Source organism: Chelonia mydas, chromosome 14 (assembly GCF_015237465.2).
Source record: "Chelonia mydas isolate rCheMyd1 chromosome 14, rCheMyd1.pri.v2, whole genome shotgun sequence".
Lineage (NCBI taxonomy): Eukaryota > Metazoa > Chordata > Testudines > Cheloniidae > Chelonia > Chelonia mydas.
The window spans coordinates 33,017,534-33,035,525 of NC_051254.2; the positions used below are offsets into that span (position 1 = coordinate 33,017,534).

A 17,992-nucleotide genomic window follows, 5' to 3' on the forward strand; every position below is an offset into this window, starting at 1 on the left:
GACTGGATCACGTTCCAGAGTCAACTGCAATCAGTGGGAATCTCACCATGGATGTCCATCGGCTCTGGGTTGGGGCCTTAGCCCTGATATAGAATCTTGTCCTGCTGGGAACTGAGGACACACAGACTCGTTTCACTGAACAGCCAGTCAGATGGGAGCGACCGGGGCATATGTGACAGCTCCCATTTGGGCTGGGGATTGAAACGGGGATGTCCAGAATTAAAAGCATAAGTAGCTGCAGACTGAACTATGGTAAGACCATCGCAGACTCCTATTCTCTGTGGATCAGGCACAGAGAGGGACCCGTAACACACATTCACTGGTGGGTCACACTGAACTGATTGTCAAGCCCGCAGCTGGGCTGATACCATAATGGTTTTAGGCCACGTATCCCAACAGGACCAGGCGGTGCTGGGGGTGGGTCAGGTGCCCCTCCCCACAGGTCACCGTGTCACTCACGTTCAGGTACTGGCGGTTGGAGAAGATCTTGCCGCAGCCCTCGAAGTCGCACAGGAGCATCTCACGCTTGGTTGCCTTCCTGCAGAGAGGAGGGGGTGAAGATCTTGCAGGTTATTGATGGAGCTCGGATGCAGTTCAGCAGCCCCTCGGTTCTCAAACCCTCCCTCGTCCTCTCCTCTCCCCGCTGCAGGGGCAAGAACCGTGTCCTCTGCAGCCACCTCCCTGGATCTTTCCCTGCTCACCAGCTGCCTTCGTCACCTCTCCTCTGCGGCTTGTGACATCTGGATAAAGCCCCCTTCATCTCCCTGCCTCACCGGCTCTCCAGCTCCTTTCCAAACTCGTTTTTCCCATCTGTGCCCATCTGCTCTGGTCTCTCGGTCAGCTGTGCAAAGTATTGGGGGTGGAGTGGTGGACAGATTGGACAAAACACACCACTAGCAACGGGGAATGTGTGTGGGTTGGGGGCGCTAAGGGGTGGGTCGCATGCCCCGTGGAAGACGTCAACCAATGGGTGCAGTGGGGATGTGAGAAACGCCAGGGAGTATCACTGGCTGTGAGCCTATGCAGGGACAGAGAGGAGTCGTTGCAAGAGGGAAATGGACAGGAGGCCAAGTGGCAAGAGGACTGCACATCACTGGGGCCACTGAAAAGTATGTTAAGTAACGGGCTGTGGGAAGCAGCCCCTGGTGTCTGGCTCTGGAGCTAATGGGGCTTTTCCTCACCTCTAAGTCCAACTGGAATGGCGCTGCCACCCCCACCAAGAGGCCAATCCAGACAGAGCGGGAGATCCCACCCCTGCCCAACTACTCCCCTTTGCAGGAGGCACCACCGGCTGCTCAGTGGAGTGGAGAGTCCAGCCGTGGGGAGCAGGGATACAAGGGACTGGTCTGCAGCTCAGCTCTGCTACCATAATGGCTCTAGGGCAGGTCAGCCAGCAGAGTCATGGCCAAGGTTCCAGGCCAGCTTCCTACCTGATTCTCTTGGGGCCGATCTGGGCCACATCCTTGTTGCTTGGCTGTCCCCACTTCTTGCGGCTGCAAAGGAAGAAACAAACTGATTGGGTTCTCCCAGAGGGGGTGTGTCTCTCCTCCTCCTCCTTTCTCCCCATGTAGTCTCTCTTTCCCCTGGCCTGTGTTTTCCTTTTCTGTACACCCTTCCCCATCTCCACCATGAACATCTCTCTCATCCCCTCATTGCGAGAAGGCATAGGAGACGAAGGCTGCCTGGCCTTCTCTGGGGCAGGGATCTCCAGCTACCAGCCTCCTCCTACAGGAAGGTCTTCTGGTGCCAGATCTCACGTAGCTGGCAGAATCCAAGGGTGCCCAATAGCCCCTTCTCAGGACTCATGTGGCCTTGGCACAGGAAGACGAAGGGTTCCCTGTCCTTTTTCTAGCAAGCACCAGATGAGGGTTGGAAAGGGATCCAGAGCATTCGGCCAGCTCAATGCCCTCCACGGAGACACCAGGAGTCTTTCCCCCTTTGTTCACCTCAGACACCCAAGTCCTCCCTATAAGATCAGACTTCCCACCAAAGCTCCAGATTGCCCCAGATGAGAGCATCCCTGGGAAGTCCGGTCAATCCTGCCAAAAAGCCACTGAGCCTGTGGCACTGAGTGACAGGGTTTCATTCCAAGCACCCCTGAATCCCAGAGGGCAGGGCGGCTCTGGTCTGCCCTGGATCTCAAGGACCCAAAGCAAACCCTGGTCAAAGGAGATTTCAGGGTGGTCACCCTAAGATTGCTCTGGCATCTTTCTGGACCTCCAAGCCTCACTGACACCCACATGGACAGAGCAACGCCTCCCAGGCACCGGGAAGAGCTCCAGTTTGGCCCAGCACTATGAATTTCATGTCTTGAACGTCAGGTTGGTGTGGAAGCCAGTGCTCAAATCGTGAAAGATCTTGAAATGCCTAAGTCTCATTGAAATCAATGGGAAATAGGCACCTAAACATCTTTGAGGATCGGGGCCTGGGTGTTTCCACAGACTGCTAGGCTTTAGTTGTAGGCTGGGTGCACACCCCCAACTTTCTGATAAAGGGTACCCCTGCCGAAAGGATACAGGACTCTTTCCAGCTCACCCCCCAGGCTGCTGGAATCACTAGGGTTCAAAAGTTAAAGCTTTACACAGTAGAACCTCAAAGTTACGAACATCTCAGGAACGGAGGTTGTACGTAACTCTGAAATGGTTCGTAACTCTGAACAAAACGTTATGGTTCTCTCAAAAGTTTACAAGAGAACATTGACTTAATGCACCTTTGAAACTTTATATGCAGAAGAAAAGTGCTGCTTTCCATTTTTTTTTTAACAGTTTACATTTAACACAGTACTGCACTGTATTTCCCTTTTTTTTTTGTCTCTACTGGGGCCTGATTAATTGACTGGTCAGTTTGTAACTCTGGTGTTCATAACTTTGAGGTTCTACTGTAACTATAAAAATACACAGTCAACAGCATGCCACAATATATAAATTGCTTTAAATCAACCTCTAAAATGTTCTCAGGCAGCATTTTTTGTACTTTGCCTTTCTGTAAATTTTCAATGGATCTTTTTTTTGTTGGTTTGTGTGTATGTATGATGAAATGGATGTTTGACATTGAACAATAACAATCTAATCTTTCCAAGCCTAAATATACCGCAGGCGTGCTAGATACAGCTGAGCTCAGTGCCTTCCTGCCCTGTGAGAGGCTCCAAGATTCATCAGATAACAAGCTAGCAGAGGACAACTTGCGCAATGTTACAATTGTGGGTCTCTGTGCTCATAGTGATAGTACGTTTCCATATAAGTAACCTCAGTTTGTCTGGCATACAAAAACTATTACACACAGCAAGATCCTATGTGTGTCTCTAACATGGCAAGGAAAAAAACTGTACAATGCTATATTTAGAAATAGCATGTGTTCATACAGTTAATAGACTACATTGGAACAGTTACACAAGAGGGCAGAGTTAAGGTTACATGTGCAGCCTTTAACATTTGCCTGACTTCTGCGCACTCATGGTCATGGATTTCCAGAGGAGACGAGCACAGCCTGCTCCCCTGACTTTCAACTAGAATCTCAAGTGCTCAGTGCTTCTGAAAATTAGGCCTTCGGGGTTAGTTTTTCAAGAGGACTCACCAGCTCCCGAGGTCCTGATGAACATTTTGAACATTTGGCCATAACCATGCAACCAATACCATTCTCCTAATGGCTTTTTTGGTATCATATTTCCCAATTTTTAATTAAAGTAAAAAGATCTACAAAACAATAAGACCGAAGGACAAAGCATCACTCTACAATTTCAAAGCCCTGATGGCTTGTAATAGAGATGTAAACAGAAAATTTAAGACCTTCAATGCAGTGTGGACGTATTTGGTAGGACACCCCCGAGATGCAGTCATCCTAGGGTTCCTAGGCACTACGGTAATACAAATAATAATGAAATGATACTAAAACTTAACTAGGTCAGTAGAACCAAGCTGCTCTTGGATAAGTCCATCATTTGCATGATAAAAATAAAGAGCATTAAAAACCTTTAGAAAAATCCACTCTGGACATTAAATAAGACAGAAAATGATTTCATTTCTGTGCTGTTTGACAGTTATTTTAAATACCTACTCCTCACCACACAAAATAGTTACAAGTTTCCATTATTTATAGTGTAAATAAATACAATTATCCTGTTACAAACATGATTAAATTTTATTATTTATGAACAATAAAAAGTCTTTAAATACACTGTATTGCAAATAATACAGTTAAGAAAAAAAGATTTAGTCGTAATCACGTTAATCTAATATTTTTAAACACAGAGAAAGTTTGGTCACATACACTTAAGTTTGATCTAATTTAAAATGTTCTGTCTGCATTATCCACCTTCGAAGGTAAATCTTGCAGCCACTTCGCTTTTGTTGTTGTTGGTCTGTGATGGAATGTCCTGAAAAGAGAAAGAAGTTAGAAAATAGCAAAATTGTCATTTTGGTGAAGAAAACAGATGTTAAAAATCACGGACGATCTGCCATGTTCACTGTGTAAGATGCAGGCTATGCAGCTTACTTTGCAAGTGCAAGCTGAGGCTGCTCAACGCTTTGCAATACTGTATATTGCACACAGGCATTGTCATCAGATTGGGATGACGGTACTTACAGAAGGAGATGAGAGTCATCTGCGAAGGAACACACACTCCAGCATGCGACGTGCTCTTGATGCGCTTTCTCTTGCTCCTCTGATTTTTTTTTTTTTTCTGTCTCCATGTCCCTAGCTGCTGGTATCATAATGGCTACAGCAAAAACCACACATCAATGTGTAACTAATTTGATCAAAACCATTACTTCCTTTAAACCTTAAAGGGACACCACAAACAAGTTCAGTCAATCTTTAAAATGCGTGAAAAGTTCAGGTGCTCTACATTTGATTTCAGTGGGAGTCTGATATCTATCCTACTTAGTTAGGCACGTCTGAAAATCCCACTAAGCACTTACACACCTTTGAAAATCTGGCCCTAAAAGATGATTAACAGAGTGCTCTCAAATGCACAAAGTAAAGAAACTGAAGGAAAAAGGAAGATTTAGAGGGAAATAATCTTTTTATTTTCAGTGATTTTAGAGATTAGTTGTAGGTAGAAAGTTTTCAGACACAAGCACGATTTTTGAGTAGATGGTGTACCTCTAATGGTAAAATTAAAATGCTGTAAGGAGAGGAAGAGGGAGTGCAAATTAAATACATAATTTACCATTATTGTCTGCTGTGCTTCAATTAATACCTCCAGAAATTGTTTTCTACTGGTTGCAAATTGTTACTTAGTTTCACAGCCCCTGTAAAAAAGACATTAATAGACTTTCAGTACAGAACTGAAGTCACAAAAACATCTAGAAATGAAAAAGGCAGAAGAGCTGTAACTGTGCATGTTAATACTTACTTGGTATGTGTTTGGGTGTACATTTTGGGGCTTCTTTTTCCCATAACTCGCACAAAAAATATCATTGTGAAGAGGCAGTTGAGGATGGAAGACTGTTCACACTTAATTCAGCTAATTCCAAAGGAAATGCTTTTACACCTCCCTATGTAATAAAAACATGAGAAAGTCTGGAAAGACAGAGTTAGGGTCTATAATTAATTCCCTGGTGTTATGTAAGGCAGCAGTTCATGAAGGGACTTAAGCATATGCTTCTTTTTAGGCATATAAGTAGGCCCATTGACTTCTATGGGACTATACAAGTGTTTAAGCAGATGCACCATTGTCAGCCCTTGTGATTTTATTGAGAGTCTTGTGCTATTTGGTGTTTTTCTTAAAGCCCCAGGTCCCAGAGTCAAGTGATCACAGGCATTTATTTAGATAAAATGAAAGTTTCTAGCCCTTATGCTTGGAAAAAAAACATTGAAACTGTGTCCTGAGTGTGACCTAAAGGCTCAGAAACCAGAAGAGAAATTTAAAGAACCTATAATTTATTATTAGAAAAATAAAAAAAAAAACCCAAAACCCCACAACCAAATCAAATACTCATGATTTTTGAGATGTGACTCATTACTTCTGTACACTTGAGATCGGCAGTACTGACTTTCAAATACTTTGGTGACTTGGAGCCTAATCATTCACTAGGGACCTGACCCAACTCGCAGTGATTTATTGCAAGTCATTCCTCTCACCTCAATAAAGGTTGCATTAGGCTCAGTCACCCCAAGCAGTTTCCAGCACCCACCCAAGCTTAACTTGGCTTCCTTGGATCTTCAGAGATTAACTCAACTATCAACATCATAGTACTGAAACCAACACATCTTCTCAGCAATGAGCAAATTTTCAGCATCATTTATCTAGAAATGTAATAACAGAGGGCTCTTCAATCTAACAGACAAAGGTATAACAAGATCCAAAAGCTGGAAATTGAAACTAGACAAATACAGATTATTAATAAGGCACATTTTTAACAATGAGGGTAATTAATCCTCGGAACAACTTCCCAAGGGTTGTGGTGGATTCTCCATCACTGGCAATTTTTAAATCAAGATTGAATATTTTTCTAAAAGATCTGCTCTAGTGAACACAAGAATTAATTCAGGGAAGTCCAGTGGCCAGCATTATGCAAGAGGTCAGACTAGATGATCACAATGGTCCCTTCTGGCTTTATAATCGAAGAAACAATACGCTAATGCATACATCATTTTCTGCATAAAAGTATTACAAATTCACACTAGCAGCTTCAGTGCAGAGAACCAGACACTACGCTGCTGAATATTTATTATCATTCTGTGATGGACTCCTATGAAAACTACAGCATTAGTTTACTCCTGGGGGAATTCTGAGCCACTGCGCAAGTGCAGAATTAATGCCTCCCGGAAATATTTTTTCCCCCTGTAGAATAATTGATTCTGATGGGGAGGTGAAAGGAAACTGCAATTACACTTTTCATGCACTAGGGGCTGATGTGATGCCAGAAGAGAGGGCAGCTAACTCACGGGTCAGAGCACCCAGCCATGGAGTGGGAGGGGACAGAGGCTGCCTTCCTCCGGGATATTGAGGGGGGCAGAGTGAGGCACATGGTGTTCCTGGAGCAGGTCACACAGACTGAGGTTCCGAAGGGATAGTGGGGGTGACAGTCTGGGGCGGCAGCACAGGAGCTAGGCATGGGGGGAGGTTCCCCAACAACTCCCCACCCCGCAAAAAAACCTGTTCCATACTTCTCCCACCGATATCCAGCAACCCTCCAGATTCACTCCCAGGCTCCTTCCAGCAATTCTTCCCTCTCCCTCAGCTCCTTCATTACCCCTGAAATCCCCAGGCCTTTGCACTGCTTCTCAACGGTGTGGGAAATACTTTTCTGTATTGTAGTTTAAATACATTATTATCAAAGTTCTGTATTAATATGTCCGGTAAGGAATCTATTTGACAAAAAACATTTCCTGAATCTTTTTGTTGTTGTTGTCTGTATTGTTACAGACAAACTTGCTGTCAGGTATTTTGAAATAAATTACCAAAATAATTGAAATTGGCGTGATTATATTGTATTATTTTGAAAAATAAAATATGCAGAATTTTAAAATAATGTGCATAGAATTTTAAATATTTTGGTGCAATATTCCCCCAGGAGTAACTACTTATACACTGAAGCCCTATTTAGCCATTCGCCTCTTCCCTGGTGAGCAGGATACTGCAGTACACTATGGCCACTTTGTACCATTTGGGCAACACAGAGGCCATGTTCTGGCCCCACATGGCCAGAGGAGAAATCCCTTTGTGTCAGTGGAATTCTCTCCAGGGAGGGATGGCTCCTGTGGAACCCTCCCTGCACTCTCTGGTGCTGTGGGGGGAGCGCTGATATATCAATCCTCCATTGATGTTAGGGATCTTATGCCGGTGGTATGAGTTAGAGCAGTTGAGGAGCTTCTCTAAGTTATGCAGAGGGCAGACGGTGCAGGATCAGGGAGCTGTAACTGGTTCCCTGACAGCTCCCCCTGCATTGAATGGAACTGTGACGTGGGCAAACTTCAGCCCTACTATATTCTCTCTCTCTACCCAGACTCTAGTATGCTTGTCTCCCTCGCTGTCCCATTGCTCCACCACTGGCTCCATTGCCATTGAAGTCAATGGAAAGAATCTCTATTAATGTCAACGGGCTTTGCTCAGGTCCTCACATGGCTCCCATCACAGTGGCTAAACATCCTCCGTGAGCAGCACTGGCTAGGTACACAGAAGCATTCGTCCATCAACCTAGCTGCATCTAATCAGGGGCTAAGTCGGCATAGCTATGGCGCTTAGGGGTGAGACAAGTTTCACACTCCTGAGAGATGTAGCCATGTCGATCTACATTTTAAGTGTAGACCATGCCTGAGGCACTCAGCGTGATGTGGAAGACAGCTCTGCGCTGGGAATTGGCTGCGGTTTGGTCTGGCTGCTCTTGACAGGGGTCTGCAGTTACAGAGCACAGGACAGCCCCATGCACGCCCTCGGGCCTCTAGCTTAGCCAGCATTCGAAAGCTCTGGGGTTGGGAAATGCAGTCGCTTCTCAGATGGGCACAGAGCCACTTGGATGATCGAGCTGAGATAGACAAACAGACCTCAACCCCTTCCTTCTCACTCACCCACTTCTCGCCTTCCTTTCTCCTCTCCCTATGTGCTCAGGATCCCCCTCCTCACCTGGATTGGCCCTCTGCCTGTCTTCCCCTCACCTGGATTGCACCGCCTTCTCCTCAGAGGGGCTGCCGTTGGCTGGACTCGCCTCGGTAGGCAGCTGCGCACCCTTCACGGGTCTCTTGCGGCTCTTGTTCTGGCTTTGTTCTCTTTTCAGCTCGGAGTCACTGGATGGATGAGATGGACATAGGAACTGGTTACAGTTACAACCTGTGAGAGGAGGCTCTCTATTGGCAGGTGAAGCTAGACATGGGAAACAGAGGGAAAGCAACCCAGTGCCACTCAGGGAGAGGCACATAGACTAAAAGGATCTCCTCCAAGCCAGTGTAAAGGAATCAATGTATTATTCCACATTCACACCAGGTTAGAGCTGAGAGTTTAGTCACACAACAGTCAGGGTTAGATTTGTCAGAGCAGCATTCCCTCTGCAGAGTATGTTTAACAAATGGGTCTCTCGTTTCCAATATCAGGACAAAGTCACAAGGAAGTTTGGGATTGTGGTTAAGGTACAAGACTGGGTGGCAGAACACCTGGGTTCTGTTCCTAGCTCTGAAACTGACTCACTGTGTGGGTGAAATCAGGGGCCTTTGTCGATCAGATCCCCCTTGTGGCAAGGTGGGGAGCTACACCAACTTGGCTCCACCCCCTGATGCTGTAATACTCTGTGTTTGTCATGTCCTTGTTACAACCTGGCTTTTCCTGGCCAGATCCTCAGCAGTCTCTGGCCCCTTCAGGGTGAAGGGGAGTCAGAAGTTCCATGGCTCTAGTAGGCGTTACTCAGCCCTAGGTCTCCTGCGTTTAGAACCTTCTTCTCCATAAGCCCCTGGCTGGAGTATGCAGGGGAGCCCAGGCCAGCCCAACTCACCGGGTTCAGCTCAGGGCCCGTTTGGATCAGCCAGAACCAGTCTTTGTCAGCCTCTTGCTGTTACATCCTGCCTCTCCCCCTCTGTAGGCTTGCCCTGCTTCTCTCTTTTTGGAGTGTTAGCCGTTCACCAGCCTGCTAGAGGGCGGCTCTCTAGCAGCTGCCTTTCCTCTCGGAAACTCCCCTTCTAACTGAGGTCCTTAATTTTTTTATCATGTCCAGGTGCTTCCCTGCCTAATTAACTGCCTCCCAGTACCCTCGGGTGAACCTGAGCTGCCTCATTCCCCATTGTGGAGCCTGTCAGAGCTGGGCTGGGCCCCTGAGCCTTCAAAGGGCCATCTACCCTCTGACATTGCAGTGGGCAAATCCCTTCCCCTCCTCTTACCAGTAATGAAAATAAGGTCCCTGCCCTGGGGAATTTACAATTCCAGGGCCAGATTCTGATCTCACTCACACAACTGAGAATTAGGAGCATATGCTCTCAGCAGTGGTGTTTAGGAGCATCCCGGGGTACCACAGCTACCTGTGAAATCAGAGTGAGGCCTCAATTATACCAGCAAAGTGTTGGCAACCACAAAGCAGGGAGCAGGTGGGAAAGGGCAGGGATCCAGGAAAAGCTACGGAGAGAGACACCTTGTTCTGTACGCGCCCTGTGAGTTCCTGGTTAATTGTTAATGTACGAAAGGGCCACGGAAGGTGAAGGGACAGAAGACCAGGGCTGTGGAATTACATCAAAACGAACATACACAGAATCTTCGTAAAGTGCAAGACTTCGGTCCAGCCTGGCAGCCCTTCAGAGAGCAGTGCAGTCAGCTCCCTCCCAGCCCAGCTCTAGCATCCCTTACCTGTCCAACGAGGGGTGGTAATTCTTATCGCGCAGGTCGTCAGTGTAAGTGAGGTCATCTTCTTCGGTGAAGTCTTCATCCTCGTCCTCTTCCTCTTTGGGGTCAGGCACCTCCTCTGGTTTATCCTCCAATCCTGGTGCACTGCAAGAATCAGATGTCAAGAGAGGAGGTTGGACGGAAGCGCATCTCCCTGAGCCGTGGCTCTGAGAGGGAAATCTCTGAGGACTCTGTGGGTCCTGATCCCACCATCTCTCCTCACAGCCTGATGGCCATCCTGTCTACATGTCCCTGTCAGTCACTGGTCTCTCTGCTGAAGCTGTTCACAACAGGGCTGATGCGTAATAATAGGGATGGGGCAAGACTGTCCCACTGGAAACTGCCTTGAGAACTCAGCAGTTAATTTCATACCAGATGTTGTCAGACGGGAGTGACTCTGGGTCATTGCACTGCTGGGGATACAGGACAGCTCCTCTCTAGTCCCGGGAGCATACGCGCAGGGGATAGGTGAGCACCAGGGACAGATGACGAGGAGAAGAGCCACCGTCACTTACCTCTCCGGCTCTATCCCTTCCATGCCAGCCTCTGCCTCTGCCAGGGGAGCTGTGGGGAGAGAAACTAGGTGCAGTCAGTTGAAGGGTGAGATGGAACCATGAAGCTGAGATCTGCAGAGAAGGGACGGGGAAGGAAGGTGCAGCTGTGGGAGAGAGGGTGCAGGGAGGGTTTGGGAGGAGAGAGGAACACAGAGTGAGAAGGCCCCGAGGAAGGGAACTAAATCCTCATTCAGGGTATAAACCAACCACTAACAGGCCAGAGAAAGGGGGCTAGGAAGAAACTATAAACAAGTTGTTCCATATTGTCCAAAAGACGGTTTCTTGCCCCTCCTATGAAGCACCTGATACTGGTCACTGAGGGATAAAGGGCTGGATGGACTCCCCCTTTCCTCAGAGTCGTGGGGATCCGAGACCCCCGGCTCTTTCCCTCACTCGAGCCGGGAGATCACGTCGGGTTTGGGAATGAGAAAATCCTGCTGAGGGGGGAAGAACATGGTGGGATGGGATGAATGAATGGTTTGTGGAATGTCTATTACAAAGAAAGTTCCATGACTTAACCCGGCCCCCTCTCCTACGCTGTGGGGACGTGGCATCGGAAGACGGACACGGGAGACCCTTTGGAAGAGTCGGACATGCTTCGTCCCCTGGAGAAGATGCTGGGATCTGCACATGCCAGGTGACCCAGCCACAGCACTAACATCAAAACACTTAGGCCAGATACCAGGCTGTAGCGGGGAATGAAACTTTCAACAAAAAGACTTCTCTTCAGAAAATGAGATTTGGTTGAAAATTATTTCATTTGCAAAACAGTTTAGCTTTCAATTCCATTTTTAGAAAATATTTTGAAATGGTAATTCTTTTTTGGGAGAAAGAACTCTGCTAGAGTTCTACTTTCTCCCGTCTCTCCTTTTCCACCTGAAAAGAGGGGGAGGAAAGTCGAAGAGCGAGATAAATTAATAGTGAAGTGTTACGCTGAAGGGTTAAGCACTGAACGTGATATTTGTGGAGAGAAAGCTTCTAATACCCAAGGGAACAAGGAATCCCTTACCCAGCGAGGTCACACTCTCGTAATTCTCCTGCATGACGTCCCTGTAGAGGGCTCTCTGACCTGGGTCCAGCACAGCCCACTCCTCCTGCGTGAAATACACAGCCACTTCCTCGAAGGTCACCTGCCCCTGAAACAGCCACAGTTCCCCACTCAGGACCAGCTCCCCAGCCACAATCCCACCTGACCCAGACTGTTCTAGTTTCCTGTTTACTTTCAGTAAGGCTTATAGTACCTCTAATCCCCAAGTTAGAATCTCCTCCCTACTGCTCCCATGTGCTGCTCAATGGCTCACTCACTCCTGGTCTAACATCTCCCCACTCATCATTCAGGCCTCTGGCCATTCCCTCTGCTCAGAGGCGCTGATTTTTATTTTTCCCGGTGAGTGCTCCGCCTGAGGCCCTGCCCCTTCCCACAAGGCTCCGCCCTCACTCTGCCTCTTCCCACCCCCCCCGCAACTCCCCGACCTGTCCCCCACTCGCTCCTCTCAGTCCCCTTCCCCAAGGCCTCCTGCCCGCCCACTGCTAGCTCCTCTCTGCCCTCCCTTGAGCCCGGCCAGCCCGGGGGCCCCACTAAACAGGTAATCGGCAGCCAACCCTGGCCCGTCCAACAGATGTGGCTGGTGGGTGCTGAGCACCCCCTATTTTTTCCCCGTGGGTACTTGAGCACTGGAGCACCTACGGAGTCTGTGTCTATGCCTCTGCTACCTAATGCACCTTCAGTCTCCCAGGATGAGGGTCACTCATTAGTATGTGAAACTGAGATGGTTCTCACTGGGTTCACAGGGACCGACCAAGCAAATCTATGGAAGCTCCACATGGAATTCCTCCAATGCAGGCTCCAGCAGGTGCGAGATGGAGCCCTCCTGCTCTTTATTCTCACCCAGCCAAATGAAACCTGAACCTTCAGCTTCTGGCTCCGTCTACAAGGTGAATTTCTCTCTTTGGTTCCTTCCATTCCCTCGGGGGACCGTGCCACCCTGTCATGCTGTTTTATGCATGTGTTGCTGGTTTACTTTTGAGAATCTTGACTCCCCTTCCTGCCGCCCGCCCCCAAGCTCTGGACTAGAGGGGGCCTGAACTATAACAGTGAACAGCTGCATTCTTTGCTTTACAGCAATGAGTCTCAACCTTTCCAGACTACTGTGCCCCTTTCAGGAGTCTGATTTGTCCTGTGTATCCCCAAGTTTCACCTCACTTAAAAACGACTTACTTACAAAATCAGACATAAAAATAAAGTGTCACAGCCACTATTATGGATAAATTGCTGACGTTCTCATTTTTACCATCTAATTATAAAATAAATCGATTGGACGATAAATATTGTACTTACATTTCAGTGTATAGTTTATACTGCTCTATACACAAGTCATTGTCGATATGAAATTTTAGTTTGTACTGACTTTGCTAGTGCATTTTTTGTAGCCTGTTGTAAAACTAGGCAAATATCTAGATGAGTTGATGTACCCCCTGGAAGACCTCTGTGTCCCCCCAGGGGTACACGTACTTCTGGTTGAGAACCACTGCTTTTCTTTTCAAAGACAACTGGTTCAGTTAGTGTTATACAGAAGGGTTGAAGAGGATAAGTTTATTTGGTGGGGAAAAAAAATTTAAAAAAATGGAAATGTTGCATTTTGTCTGACATTTTCCTTTTTAAGCTGTTTTAAGGTTTGGTGGGGGTTTTTTGAAAAAAAAAAACATTAAAAACTTCTGTTTCCTTTTTGTGGGAAAATCCCCACGTTTCTGTCAGTTTTAAAAGCTCCTTCCCCTGTTGGAAAAAAGATCAAGGTAATAAAAAGGCGGGGGGGGGGGGGTGGGGGGGGAGGGAGGCTTCTCAGTGAAACTAAACCAAAATTTTCTTAAACAAACAAAAAACTGACCAAAATGAAAAAATTGTTCACAAATGTTTCTGTCTGTCAAAAAAAGGCACTTCACATTGGAAAAAAAACCCACCAACCTGGCACAAAATCTTCCACCAGTTTTCCCCAGGTTATTTGTTCATTTCACACCACAACGAAACTGGAAATAAGGGACAAATTGAAGTGTGGGGGCAATAAACCGTCACTTGAAACCTTTAAACCTGGCATGGGGCGCTGTCAGCAGACAGGATACCGGGCGAGATGGACTTTGGTCTGACCCAGAGTGGCCGCTCCTATGTCCAGAGCGGACGTCTCTCTGTAAAAGTTGGGTTCTAGTTGAACCACAAGTTGCTGGGTTCTATGAAGGCCTCCTGGGGTGGGAGTCTCTCGTCTGTGTTATGCAGGGGATAAGACTAGAGGATGATCATAATGGTTCCTTCTGGCCTTAAAATACAGGAGTCTCTCTTTGGCGTGCTGGTCATGCCAACGTTTCTGCAGCAAGCACCTTCACTCTGTGCTCCATACTGCCCGATGCATGGGGAGGCGCTGCCTGTGAAACTCCACTGAGCCATGACGCTGGTCTATGCAGCTAAGACTGTGAACATTTGGGGGCAGGCGCTGTCTCTTGGTTCTAGGTTTTCACCCTATCCAGCGCAATAGGGCGGGGGTCCCTAGGGACTTCAGCAATGCACAGAGTAAATAATAACTATACCACTTCTGCTGACATGCACGCACTTGCCCACGACCCCTCACGCAGGGTGCACAGCGAGACTTGCTGGACAAGGATTTTGCCGGCCTGGCCCAGGTCTCAGAGGGGACGTTTCGATACGATGACCCTTCCTCTCATCTGTGGGATCCCGTTCAGGCAGAGGCCCCCCGAGCAGGGATGGTGGAGCCTTCCCAAAGTCTGGGCGGGGAGGGGGGGAGAGACCCCGCCCACTCTGTGGTCCCGCCTCTTCCCCCAAGGACCTTCCAGCAGCTCGAGCTCAGCCGGGGAGCTGCGGCAGCTCTGGGGAGCTGCAGACCCTCCACCTGTCCGGGGTAGGGGAGCTCAAGAGCAGCCCCTCGCCTGCGTCCCCACCCAGGGCATGTGGAGGGCCCACAGTTCCCTACAGCTGCACACATGGCTCTTACCCCAATCCGGTTCCAGCCGGGGCCTCAGAGCCGCAGCCTGGCCATGGTAAGAGCTGTGCGGGCAGCTGTGAGGAGCCATAGACCCTCCACCTGCCCTGGCTCCAGCTGCCGGCCTGGCTGGGGAGCAGGGCCTCGGTGTGGGGGTGGGCGGGAGGAAGGGCAGGGGTGGGGCCCATGGCGAAAAGTAGATGAGCCATGGGCCCCTGCCCCACAGCATCATATCAGGGGTGTGTGGGGGAAGACATATTATCCTTTGATTTCCCATCAGATCTCTCTCCCCCACCATCCCTTCTCAGTCACATGCCTGGCTCTGCTCCCGCAGCATTTCCCCACCTCGCGCTGTATCAGCTACCTGAGCAGGCTGGGTCGACTCCCCTTGCCCCAGGCAGGCTTCAGCCAACGCAGCCGCCTCCTCGCTGCTGTGGGGCTCCCTCGCCGTCACCCAGGCCCGCACGTCCGGCCGCAGTGCCCCCAGGAACCACTCCCGCACGATGACGTCCACTATCTGCTCCTTGGTGCGCTCCCCGGGCCGCAGCCAGAGCCGAGCAGCCCGGCTGAGCCGGGCTAGCGTCTCTCGGGGAGCTTCTCCGGGCCGGGCAGCGCCTGAGCGGAACTGCAACCGATGGGCTTCCTCGCTGGCCTGCTCTGAAACGGCCGCCTTGCCCTCAGCACGGCCCCTAGTGGGGCCTGTCCCCAGGGAGCCGCAGGCCTCAGGTGCCTCCCTGAAGAACGAAGGAACCTCGTCCCCATGAGGCCAGTCATGGGATTTCACCGCCTGCTCAAGGCCTGCGGTGTCTGCCGCTTTCCGAGACCGGGGAGGCGTCTGCGCCGTCCTCAATGGAGAATCTTCCCCCTCCGAGCATCCCAGCAAGGACTGGGACGGCGTCCGCGGGGATAAAGGCCAGCCAGGGCTCTGCTCCTCAGCCTCGCTCTCCTCCCTCTTGGGATGCTGGACCGGGATCCCACAACGCCCTTCCCCCAGGGCACGGGGTTCTCCCCACATCCCAGCCGCCAGGGTCTCCTGTTGCGCCTGGTCCTGCTGGGAAAACGCCGGGGTTGAAAAACTTGGACCAGCTACACGCGGAGTCTGTCGCTGCAGCCGAGCTGATGGGGCTGTCGCCTTAGCGTGGGTGCTGGAGACTCATCACACTTTTATATCCTGAGGTTCAACCCTCACAACCCACCCAGCTCGGGGTGTGGGCGGGGGGGTCGTGGCAGCCTCCATAGCAAGACTCATAAGCATAGGTGCCGACTCCGTGGGTGCTCCAGCCTCTGCTCAGCACCCACCAGCTGTTCAGAGGCTGGGGGAGGGGCTTGGGCAAAGGCAGAGAGCAGCAGGCGGGGTCTTTGAGGAGTGGGCAGAGCGGGGGTGGGAAGAAGTGGAGTGGGGGTGGAGCCTCAGGGGAGGGGGCGGAGCACTCCCAGGGAAAAATAAAAGTCAGCACCTATTCTTGCTCATAAGCTAGACAGAGGGGGAGATGGGAATGCCACGGCACCCATGCTATAGTTTTCCTCCCAGTGGGCCTGTTCCTATAAACCAGGCTCCAGATCACGCAAGTCCCAGCACAGGTCTGTCACCCCCTGCCACCCACTCACCACCATCTTCCTCACCCCCCTGCGTTTTCTGCCCCTCTCCCTCCAGGAGGAGACCCCATAAGTTCCAGAAATATCCCCTACCTGAGCTGGTTCCACAGCAGCCATTTCCCTTCCCAGCCCCCCAGGGAGCCAGGGACAATCCGGACCTGATTCTGCAGCCTGTCAGGGCGAGAAGGGAGGTTTCAAAAGGGCCTTGGCATCATTTCACGCCCCGATACCCTCCTGGCTCTTTCCCTGCAGACAGATGCTCTAGACACGGGGCAGTCACTAGGCGGACCGCTGGCCAGACCCGCCCTGCCAGATGCTTTTGAAGGGGACCCCGCAATCTTTTTTATGTATTTATTGTGAATGTGATTGTGATTATATATATATATACACATATGATTGTCTCTGGAGTCTGGACCTTGAGGAAGAAATTTGGACCCTAACTCTGCCCCACTTTATTACAACACAGACCCAACCTCTCCCTCGAGGAGGGAGCGCATTTCAACCCAGAGTCTGAACTACACCCGAGAAAGGACCCGCTCTGGGGGATCCCCCCTGACACGGTCCCCGGGCAGCGCATCCCCCCAGCAGCGCGGGGACCAGGCAGAGGCAGGAACTGGCTTTTCCTCTCCCTGCTCCTCCCCTTGTCCCAGGAAAGTCAATCTGCCCGGGGTGCTGCAGGGAATGGGGCTGGGCAGGGCTGGGAGCCCGGACCTCCCTCCCCACTGATTGCTCCTGCTGCCCCTGCCAGTCTCTGCCCCGTCTCCCGCCTGTGCCCTCCCCTGCTGGGGAGACTCGGTCCCTGGCCCGGGCCCGGGGCGGTCGCTCCCCCGGCGCTGGCTCGGCTCCTGCAGGCGCTCAGGGGGGCAGAGCCCGGGGCAGGGAGGGCAGCAGCTCTGGGACTCGCAGACCCCCGCCCCCCGGGAGCAGAGATGGGGCGAGGAGGGGCTCTTGGTGCAGAGTCACTTTCCTGCCCGGCCCCAGCCCTTCCCCCGGGTCTCTCCCCTCACCTGCAGGCTCCGGCTCAGCTGTCGGCAGAGCGGGGTTAAAGCAGGTCGCTCCCCGCACAGCTGGGAAGCAGGAGCTCCTCAGCTCACAACGGAGCTAGCAGCGGCTGCATCTGACCCAGGAAGCTCAACCCCCGGTCTGCTGAGCAGAGAGAGCTCGAGCCCTAGGAGCTTCCCCTCCTGAGCAATACCCAGAGCCCCCTGGTGGGGAAAAGCGAAGGAAACCTCCTCCCTCCTCACCCCAGCAGTGGGGACAGAAACCTGGCTCACGGGGGATCCGGCCAGAGACTCCTTTTCTCTTCTCTGAAGAGAGAAAGAAACTTCCAAAGCAAAGGAACCAGAGTCAGAGCCCAAACCAGCGTGTCTGAGACCTTTTCCTTGTGCTCAGAAAACATTCACTAGCAAACCTGGACTTAAGGCCTGCATTTACTCCAGAATGGATGTCACCATTTGCCCCAGTAGGTGCCCAGACACTGTGGTGATGGACACCACAGGAGACCCCCATGAAAAAATAAATGAAAACCAGTATTGCAAGATTAAGCTACAGCC

The 17,992-nt window shown here is 50.4% G+C and overlaps 1 protein-coding gene across 4 annotated transcripts in view; it reads right to left on the reverse strand.

Annotated features, from left to right (window-relative positions):
* LOC102930190 (zinc finger protein 436) overlaps positions 1–17,708 on the reverse strand; it is a 40,323-nt gene extending 22,615 nt beyond the window's left edge. For 2 of the 4 annotated variants that reach the window (XM_037913528.2, XM_037913524.2), the window contains exon 1: positions 17,447–17,698. Coding sequence is in view for 2 of the 4 variants with exons in the window: in XM_037913530.2 (XP_037769458.1) it covers positions 460–538; positions 1,431–1,493; positions 8,599–8,727; positions 10,268–10,408; positions 10,819–10,867; positions 11,867–11,993; positions 15,208–15,894; positions 16,533–16,556 (1,299 nt within the window). In the remaining 2 variants the exon portion in view is untranslated. Of the gene's footprint in view, positions 1–459; positions 539–1,430; positions 1,494–8,598; positions 8,728–10,267; positions 10,409–10,818; positions 10,868–11,866; positions 11,994–15,207; positions 15,895–16,532; positions 16,611–17,446 lie in introns of all 4 variants that reach the window. The other 2 variants (XM_037913530.2, XM_037913531.2) reach the window with 2 other exon arrangements.
* Between the last annotated feature and the right edge of the window lie 284 nt (positions 17,709–17,992).